The 9505-nt window shown below is 40.7% G+C and overlaps 2 protein-coding genes across 4 annotated transcripts; both read right to left on the reverse strand.

Moving 5' to 3' along the window:
- Window positions 1-1157: 1157 nt before the first annotated feature.
- LOC143528852 (zinc transporter ZIP3-like) lies at window positions 1158-4360 on the reverse strand. The gene is given in 4 exon segments (XM_077024769.1): window positions 1158-3073; window positions 3075-3164; window positions 3379-3733; window positions 4202-4360. Coding segments are annotated over 3 exon segments (957 nt in total). The 5' UTR covers window positions 3586-3733; window positions 4202-4360; the 3' UTR covers window positions 1158-2413.
- Window positions 4361-4423: 63 nt separating this feature from the next.
- On the reverse strand, window positions 4424-9457 carry sgta (small glutamine rich tetratricopeptide repeat co-chaperone alpha). 3 transcript variants are annotated; one of them, XM_077024767.1, is made up of 13 exons: window positions 9304-9400; window positions 8473-8562; window positions 8045-8185; window positions 7853-7956; window positions 7675-7765; window positions 7242-7341; window positions 7044-7148; window positions 6569-6707; window positions 6401-6463; window positions 6285-6322; window positions 6026-6178; window positions 5802-5921; window positions 4424-4909 (listed from the first exon to the last, which is right to left on the reverse strand). In XM_077024767.1, the coding sequence occupies exons 3-12, from the start codon at window positions 8142-8144 to the stop codon at window positions 5813-5815; spliced, it is 1002 nt and encodes a 333-aa protein (XP_076880882.1). In that variant the 5' UTR covers window positions 8145-8185; window positions 8473-8562; window positions 9304-9400; the 3' UTR covers window positions 4424-4909; window positions 5802-5812. The 3 variants fall into 3 exon arrangements, with proteins under 3 accessions (XP_076880882.1, XP_076880883.1, XP_076880881.1); XM_077024768.1 differs by lacking the exon at window positions 8473-8562 and having other exon boundaries at window positions 4424-4808; window positions 9304-9457; XM_077024766.1 differs by lacking the exon at window positions 8473-8562 and having other exon boundaries at window positions 9304-9457.
- Window positions 9458-9505: the final 48 nt, after the last annotated feature.

A 9505-nucleotide genomic window follows, 5' to 3' on the forward strand; every position in this document is an offset into this window, starting at 1 on the left:
TGCGAATCTCCCGTTCCACCACATCCCAAAGGGTCTCTGTTGGATTGAGATCTGGTGACTGTGGAGACCATTCGAGTACATTGAACTCATTGTTATGTTCAAGAAACCAGTCTGAGATTATTCGCGCTTTACGACATGGTGCGTTATCCTGCTGGAAGTAGCCATCAGAAGATGGGTACACTGTGGTCATAAAGGGATGGACATGGTCAGCAACAATACTCAGGTAGGCTGTGGCATTGACACGGTGCTCAAATGGTACTAATGGGCCCAAAGTGTGCCAGGAAAATATCCTCCACACCATTGCATCACCACCACCAGCCTGAACCGTTGATAAAAGACAGGATGGATCCATTCTTTCATGTTCTTGACACCAAATTCTGACCGTACCATAAGAATGTTGCAGCAGAAATCAAGACTCATCAGACCAGACGTTTTTCCAATCTTCTATTGTCCAATTTTGGCGAGCGTGCAGGAATTGTAGTCTCAGTTTCCTGTTCTTAGCAGACAGTAGTGGCATCTGTGGTCTTCTGCTGCTGTAGCCCATCCACCTCAAGGTTCGACGTGTTGTGCGTTCAGAGATGCTCTTCTGCATGCCCCGATTGTAATGACTGGTTATTTGAGTTACTGTTGTCGTTCTATCAGCTCGATCCAGTCTGGTCATTCTGCTCTGACCTCTGGTATCAACAAGGCATTTGCACCAACAGAACTGCCATTCACTGGGTATTTTCTTTTTTGGACCATTCTCTGTAAACGATGGTGGTGCGTGAATATCCCTGTAGATCAGCAGTTTCTGAAATACTCAGACCAGCCTGTCTGGCACCAACAACCATGCCATGTTCAAAGTTACTTAAACCATGTGATTGGCTGATTCGACATTTACGTTAATGAGCAGTTGGACAGGTGTACCTAATAAAGTAGCCAGTGTGTTTAGATAAAAAATATTTACACTACTTTGTCTAGTTTCTCATCGTACTGTAGGATTTTATCAATGTCACAAAGAAAACACAATGACTATGCAGTGTGAATTTAAAATGTTGCTGTTAGCATTAATTTGAGTGTTTTGTATATATCAGAGGAATCTTGCAAGAATCTTTTACACTTATCATTTTATCATTTATCATGTTAAAGTATAGAGAATGCAAGAATGAAGCAAAAGCAAGAATTATACATGATTTTATTTTTAGATTATGTTAATATGCTCAATTACTCATTACCAGGTAGATTAACATAAGAGGGTTTTGTGTAAGTCTGTGTACAAGTTATAATTTTATGGAATTTAATTTAATCCTACAATGGAAACAAAATTCTACACACCCATTAAATTATAAGCTGCTGTAAGTTAAAAAATCTAAAATATCACCACAAGCTAAGAAGGTGACAGAAATTAACTTGGTGGATAATTTATTTTATTTTGTAATAAAGACATCTGGTCATATGGAAAATGAATGAACCTGAATTCATTAAAAAACCCATACCATGTAGCAAATTACAGTGGTCACAGAAAGAACAGTAGTTTTCAAATGTAAGACTAAATAGCAAGAATGTACAAAAATATAACCACAGGAACAACATGGATTTTAAAGGATCAACTGATTGAATTATTCTCTATAGTATAGCATTTCTTTTCAACTACTACTGAAACATCACTGTCATATAATTCTTCCATTGACTGGGATATGGGCTATTGCATGACTGCACTGATTATGTAAATTCAGCAATGCAAATTTGTCAAAGTTGTCACAGTCTATGAACTGTTTGGCAATTTCAGTGAACCAGATCTGATCATAAACTGAGAACATGTAAAAAAAATATTGTGAAAACGTGCAAATGATACCATTCCATAGCTTGAGACATAGCTCAACTCAAAGCATATTTGTAGATGTTTTAGTAGCACAATTTCAGTAAATACCTGGAAAAGTAAAATAAATGTGTATAATCATATACATTTCATTTACAATATGTAAGCATGTAGGTCCACAATCTCTTTGTTTTATTAAACAGCCAAACAAAGTATATTTGGCTGCTGTAAATATTTAAAAGTTTAATCATGTATGACAAACAGAACAAATGAATAAATGAAAACAGATACCTCACATCAGTAATAACATTACAATCAGTAATAAAGCACGTATTCTAAAGTATGCAGTTTACCCAAGCAAGGCTCACAATAATAAATAATTTCTTTCAATATAATAAAAAACCATGTTTGTTTTTTAATACAAATATTCTTAAATATCCAGTGTAGGACCTCAGACACAAAGGTAAGAATAGAAAACCAAAAGTCGTCAACTGTCAGTCATTTTAGAGCAGAATTACTGACCTTTGGGTTTGTTGGTGAATGAGTTTAACAACTACACCAGTGGAAAGCAAAACTACCTTTGAGATTCTTGCTCCTGCAGACTGCTAAAATCCATCACCACTTGATAAAAACAAGACCTGCTAAAAGACCATATCCCAAGACGAGGAAGAGCACCTTCAGTAGTCTATCATGCTTATCCTCCAGCTCTTGTGAGAGGATTTCAAAGAAAGTTATAAAAAGGAATGTACCTGCAGCGAGACCTTGGAGCACCACAGAAATAATACTTCCTGCCAGGTTCTGGGCACTCTCGATGCCCATTCCGAGGCCAATGCCAACGGGTATCATGAGACTGACTGTGATGGCCAGCTTGCTGGCATCTTGCAGCAACAGTCCTGATTTTGCAACACTGACACCTAAAGCCACAGCAGCCAGAGTCTCATGAATTGCCACTCCGATGAAAAGGCTTCCTAGCTTTGCCCCATCTTCCTGAAGCCCTAGGGCAAGACCTTCAAAAACTGAGTGAGCAGAGAGGGCCAGAACCAAGCTGGCTAGCCGCAGGGGCCCCGCACGTGTCAGTTCTGCAGGGCTGAAGTGTCCATGATGGTGCAAATGGTGCTGGTGGCCGGGCGAGCTCCGAGGGGGGGCAATGAACGGAGTGTCATATTCCGAGTCACTTCCCGCCTCCGAGCCTCCAGCATTAAAGGTCTCCAGATCAATGAAGGAAGGTTTCTCTTTCCTGAAGGTCAACACAGCCTGCTCAATAAACACTGTGAGTGAAAAAGCCAATAAAAAAGCCAAGCATCATCATTGTCTCTGCCAGTGGGTAGTCTGGAGTCTTATTTAGCATTTCAAGGACTTTCTCCACCTGGTGGAAAATAGACAAAGAATGAGTTCGTTTGTACTCACAAAAGGTTGAAGGATAGGCTAAAAAAAAAGTGAAAGCAATCCCTGCTAGTAAAATGATAGCTAATAATGCCATTTTCGGAACCTCGATATGGAAGGTTCTTGCTTTTACTTGTGCATAGAAACATTGGGAATGCTGTTTACCAAAGAAGAGGGGATCGGGTTCCTAAACTCACCTTTTCTCTAACAGCTGGCAGAAGAGCATTGAAACATGTAGCCAGGAAAACACCGCCTCCAAAAGAATTACTCAGCGAAACCACCTTCCTGTACCTTGCGGCTTTGTCCAAATCCGACTGTATCACACGCACCGGGATGAGAATGCCGCCCAGCATAAGGGCAAAGACCCCTAACAAGCACAGAATCTTGGCCACAACTATCTCCATGCTGTCGTGGGGAGGCTGTGGTCGACTCACAGCATGTTCCTCAGAAACTCAAGCGCATGGCTTGGCCACAAAAGTCTTCCCTTCGCCGTGCCACACGCAGAATGGAGGAGCGCAGCGGTCAGGCCGTGGTCCTGGGCAGCATCTTCCACTAAATAAAGGAGAATAAGGGTCTTAGCGAGGAGGCACCTTAGAAATAATCAGCTCTCTCTAACTGCCATACTGACATATTTCAAGAGTGAGGAGACAGCTTGGTCTTCAAGCTGACTGGAGATGTTTACGCAGCTAGTCTGGTTAGCAAGCTAGCCGACTCGTCAACTAACCCACCATAATTGTGCTAGCTAGCAAGGCCATAAGTCGTGATTGTATTCTTTTGGACAAGTTAGCTGCATTTTATGCTTTAAAAATTATTCGTTGTATAATATTAAGATGAACCCTCAAGAGCTAGCCACGGCATTGCTAGCTAGCTAGCGTCGTTTGCCAACACGAGTACAAGCGCCGTTTCACGACGGCACTAGTCCGGCGACCTGTAGTTTATTACTTTTGTTCAAGGAGCAAACGTCTCGGCGTGCGAGTGAAGACGACATGCTCGCTATCTCGCTTTTATTTAAGCCGTTACCTCCGTTTATTTGCCTTCGTTTCCCCCAGTACTTCCTGCCGTCTCCTCAGTGGGCGACGTGTTAGCCGGTGTGGAGGTCCGCACATATACCGCCTACTTTCTTACCAACTAACCGCCAGCCAGACATCCAAGTGAGCATTTGGTTCAAAACATCTTAATTTCAATCAACATCTTACGAATAGATGTAGTGAGTTTCGAAAGCACTTAAATGGTACGTGCCAGTGGATGACAAAGACGTTTTACTTGAAATTTGACATTTAATACCCATAACGTTGACATTGTACATATCCCTTACAAACTCCTCATCAAGGACAGCTGTGACTGTAGAGAGAGATCACTCTGGGGTCCACACTGCGAGTCTGCGTCCAGTCCATGTAGCAGTGACTTATGTATGTCGATCCATGATTGTGGATTAGTTACACCGACATCTTACTGTTAGACCAGTCTGTGAAACATCTGTACAACTGAACAGGTTTTTTGTGGTATTCTTTTGTTGGCCTGTCGTGACCTAAAAATTTTAGCTAGACTGGTTTCTTCTGAAATGGGGAAGGCAGGGAGTGGAGCCAGTCACACATGCACTAATTGTGATGTAAAATTGGTCTTGTCCCTGGGGGTTAAGAGAAATATTTTTTTTTTTTAAAGAAGAAAAAGAAAAGAAACAAAAAAGCAGTCAGCCAGACTTCGTGTGTCCCCATGATGATTCTTGAGCTATTGAGAAATAAAAACACAGGGAGTCTAAGGAACAGGGCAGTGACCATTTCTATTTTAAGCTTTGTTCCTGCATATGGACCTAAAACTTCACCAATACTAATACTTCATAAAACAGTAACTATGAAGTTAAAGTGCAATATGTTAACTTAATTCACAGGTATTTACATCTACAGGTGCAGAATGTATATAGTGCTCTCCCAGGTCTATAATATACTCATCAGTTCCTGCATTTTTTTTGTTGCCTTGTGTCTTGTTTTCTGAAAAGGGTTCATGTCTGGCGGCTGATTTGGTAACTTTCTCATCCTGAAAAATGTCATCACTGATTTAGTAGTATGAGAACAGAAACCTCTATCAAAGTAAACAATCTTCCACCAAGATGCCATATTAAGGGCTTACTGGTACATTTTAATATCCGCAAATGTGTGGTTATATGGTATGTCTGTAATGCAGGCATTTTCTTTTCCATGTGAACCTATTTCCATAATAATTGTATATCTAGGGATACAGGCTTATACATTACTTTTAGTTGGCTGTTTAGGGGCTGAGCAATAGTTGTATTCTTAAGTAAAACTGAGGTCATGCTCAGATATTCTCTTCATGACACAGTCAAACCAATATGCATGGAAATACCCTACTGTGAATTAAAACCCCCCCATTTGGCATTATATTCATAGTTTTTGTTTAGTTTTAAATATGCACAAGAGTACACAACCAAAATAATAAGAATTATTAAAAGTCCTCACTATGCATGCTCTTCTTCTAATCTTAATGTGCCAATATGAACTACTTCATATTTCTGGAATGCATAAATATATTCAGGACACACTATTAATCATGGTATTAAAAACATTACTGTTTTAGGTTGGACCAACAAAAGAATCAACCTTACCATTTCAAGCCTCACTGCTCCTCATTACTAGCACTGGGTGGCCGGCTTCGGATTTGACTCCTTAACTGCTCAATGAGCTCAGGATTCTGCTGCTGCATTTGCTGGGCAAACTGTTGGCCACTGTCCAGGAGGAAGAAAAACATGACTTCATATAAAAGCCACCAGCTCACAATGTGACGGCAGTTTGGCATCTTAACTTGTAGAGAAGCGACATCTGTGCTTACGCTTGAATAAGACCCGAAAGGTCTGAGGGAGCCGCCGCTGCTGCTGCGGCCGCTGCTGAAGATGATGAAGACGACGATGATGAAGACCCAGATCCTGCTGATGCGGTGGTGCCGCCCATAGGACCATACGCCCCCGACATCATTCCTGACATGCTGAACAGTCACAGCCCTTCTATATGATTTTCTGCTAGTGTACATGACTATGCATTTATCATATAATAGGCATGATCTGTGTTGTAATGTATTGCATACTACTCACAGTTGTTGCACTTGTGGGTTATTCATCAAATTAGAAGCCTGGAAATTAAACATCAGTTCCTGAATACAATTACTGAACACTGGCCGTGTTAGGTAGACACTGTCAAATATACTCACCATGCTCATGAAACCTGGATTACTAAGCAATCCAGCCAGATCAACCCCACCCATACCCCCTGTCTGAAAAGAGAAAGACCAAATAGTGAATCTATGTTTTTTTATTATTATTATTATTATTCTATTGCCAAATTGAACTGAATTTAGCTTGTAATTATGAGGACTCACTGGACTGGCTGTTTCTTTAAGTTTCTGTTCGGCTATTTTCAAATTTGATTTGTACGTCTCATTGTCAGGGTCCAGTTCCAGGGCTTTCCTGTAGTAGCTCACAGCCTCAGTGTGTTTGTTCAAACTGGCAAGAGCCAGTCTGGTTAACAGAGGAAAACACCATTTACTTACATTACAGCAGGAGTCATGTGCTATAAACATAGAAAGAATGCTTCACAGTTATTCCAAATGTTCCACTTTCATCAAATGTAATGGAAGCTTCTAATCACCAGCATCACAAGCTTCCAGTACTTGTTAGCTATCTTTGTTTTGTATTATAAAGAAAAGCAAAATGTACACACTGAGCATGTATTGCATGATCATCTACATATCAGGTGAAGGGACATCATGTCTAAATATGATCCTGCCCTATTCATTAAACACCATATATGGAATGGATCAATGTTTATGCGGGTCTAGTTATGGTCCATCTTACCCCATTCGTCCATAAGCTTTGCTGTAGTTTGGATCAATACCAATTGCAAGTTCGCAGTCTTGAACCGCTCCAGCATAGTTGCCAAGTTTGCTGTATGCTGCGGCTCTTCAACATCATAAAAAACAACAAGCCTTAGAACATTTTACAGATCAAATCAGGGTTGCTATTTCAATCGAGGTTTGACGTGTGAGGCATTACCTGTTGCAGTAATACACTGCATTTTGGGGATTAATCTGAATGGCTTTTGAGTAGAATTCCACTGCTGCACTGAAGTTTTCTACCTTCATTTGATCATTGCCTATGTTGAACACATTTTGCATCTATTACATAGTAGAATAACAGTGCGACACCTATACATCATCTACCTTTTCTTTCCTATTAGTATCTAACACATTTGATAACTATAGTTTTAAGACATAAAGCCATTTTCTTATGTTATTTGCATCCACAAAACATCACTTTACCTATAGTTTTCCTATATTCATATTCAAGAGGGATATCCAAACAATTTTTCCAAAATGTTTGTTTTATTCAAACAAAAAAATTCTGTAGAGCTGTTTTGTGGATACGCTAAAATTTCGTATATCCCCCCCCCCCCCCCCCCCCCCCACACACACACACACCACCTTACCATCGCTTTTGAGTTGTTCTGCTTCTGCAAGCTGTTCCTCTGTAGGGGAACTACAGGATGAGTTGATTTTAACTTGAGGTGTTTCCGGTAACTGGCAAACACAACACATTCAGTTAGGCAAATATTAATGAACAGAATTTCTGGTGGTGAGCTAGGAAACAGACTTGACATACGTTACCTTGGCTGTGGCCATTGCAAATATTTCTGGCAAGGTTTGAGAAACTTCTAAACTCTGGTCTTCAGTAGACACGCCAAACGCTGTCTCCAGACACTGGGCAGCAACTGGAAAGCAGTTCAGAAGTAATTACAAATCAGTAATACAAATCTACACTGAGATGTAGTTAATGAGTTTGAAATTAGTAATATTTACCCTCTAAACTTTCTTGAGCATCTGAAGACAGTGTCCCAGACCTGAGCTGGTCGTGGAGAAACTGAATAATGGAATAAGCAAGGCGCTTTGTCTCTGTCATTTTGGCTGGAGGGTAAGAACTCTCCAATTATTGATGGAGATCTGAAATACAAATCAACAAGAGCCACAATGTCAATGTTAATAAAGAAAAAAGATGAATCACCTTTGACTGTAAAAAACAAACAAACTGAAGACTTATTGGAACCATAGGCCATATAACATTACAGTCCACAAACGCAGATGCAGAAACAGGATTGCGGAGTTACAACTGAGATCTAATAACTCTGAATCATAGTTCCTTACAGTCTGGTGCGTTAGAGTAAGTCTGAGCAGGACAGTATAACTCGAAATCTAAAAGGCTGTTCAACAACTAACTGTTAAGTCCTTACCAAGTTTTCGGGTGGGTGGTTTAAATCGGAGATCTAACCTAACCCGCAGTATTGCTGCTCCCCTCAAGATTGGATTTGACACCAGTGTACCTGCATTACAATACCCACATTACTGACATCGAGGTCACTTAGTTGTGGCTAGCAATACCCATCACAGAAGACGCACAATGTACAAAGTACAAAGTTAGCCAACCTAGCTAGCTGATGTTAGCCCCAACCAACCCCAACTATCTAGTTAGGTAGCAAAAAGATTTTAGTTCTGATGGAGCAATTCAGTCTAACGTAGGTATGTTATAGTCTGTAAACCGGATTAAACGAATCAATGCAGTTATATTTTGGTATCTCATCTTGTGAAACTACTAGCTATCTGCATTTGAGGCAGAATATTCTAGCAAATACTGAGTACTAGGGTGATGTATAGGTTACGTTAGTCAACGTTAACGTCTCCTCCCTACATTATTAGCCATCTACACACGGTCTGTATTGGACTGCGGGTGGTAATTCACTTTGATTTAGGGCGATGGTCGCCAGGTGGGTTAGCGTGCTGCGTAAATCCCGCTAGCAACCCAACAGTGTAGCACGTCTGCTAACGACACTTGGCTAACTACATTATGCTATACGCCTAGCTAGCAGTCCCAATATTGTTTGCTGTTAGATTAAGCTCGCTGCGTTCCTTAGCTATCTAGCTAGCTACGAAAAAAAAAACAAAGACTGAAAATCACGAATTTTCCGAGATTAGGTGACATTTGAAATCATGTCCTACGCACTGTTACCATTCAGGCGCAATCAAATTACACAAACGACTGCGCTTTGCAGCGTCTTAGTACTCACTAATCGTCCCACTTGAGGGATTCCTCGCCCGCGAGCCTCTTTCCTGCGCGAGCCGCTTTCCTCCGCGAGACGTACGTACACTTTTCGCCTCGTGCGGAAAACGCAATTCTACGTAACACTGGCCGTCAATCAAGGCATGTCCGTTGGTAAAGGTCGCATATGTAATGTGTTTACTTATTTTACTGTCTTTAAATAAGTATTA

This window comes from Brachyhypopomus gauderio, chromosome 12 (assembly GCF_052324685.1).
Source record: "Brachyhypopomus gauderio isolate BG-103 chromosome 12, BGAUD_0.2, whole genome shotgun sequence".
Taxonomy (NCBI): domain Eukaryota; kingdom Metazoa; phylum Chordata; class Actinopteri; order Gymnotiformes; family Hypopomidae; genus Brachyhypopomus; species Brachyhypopomus gauderio.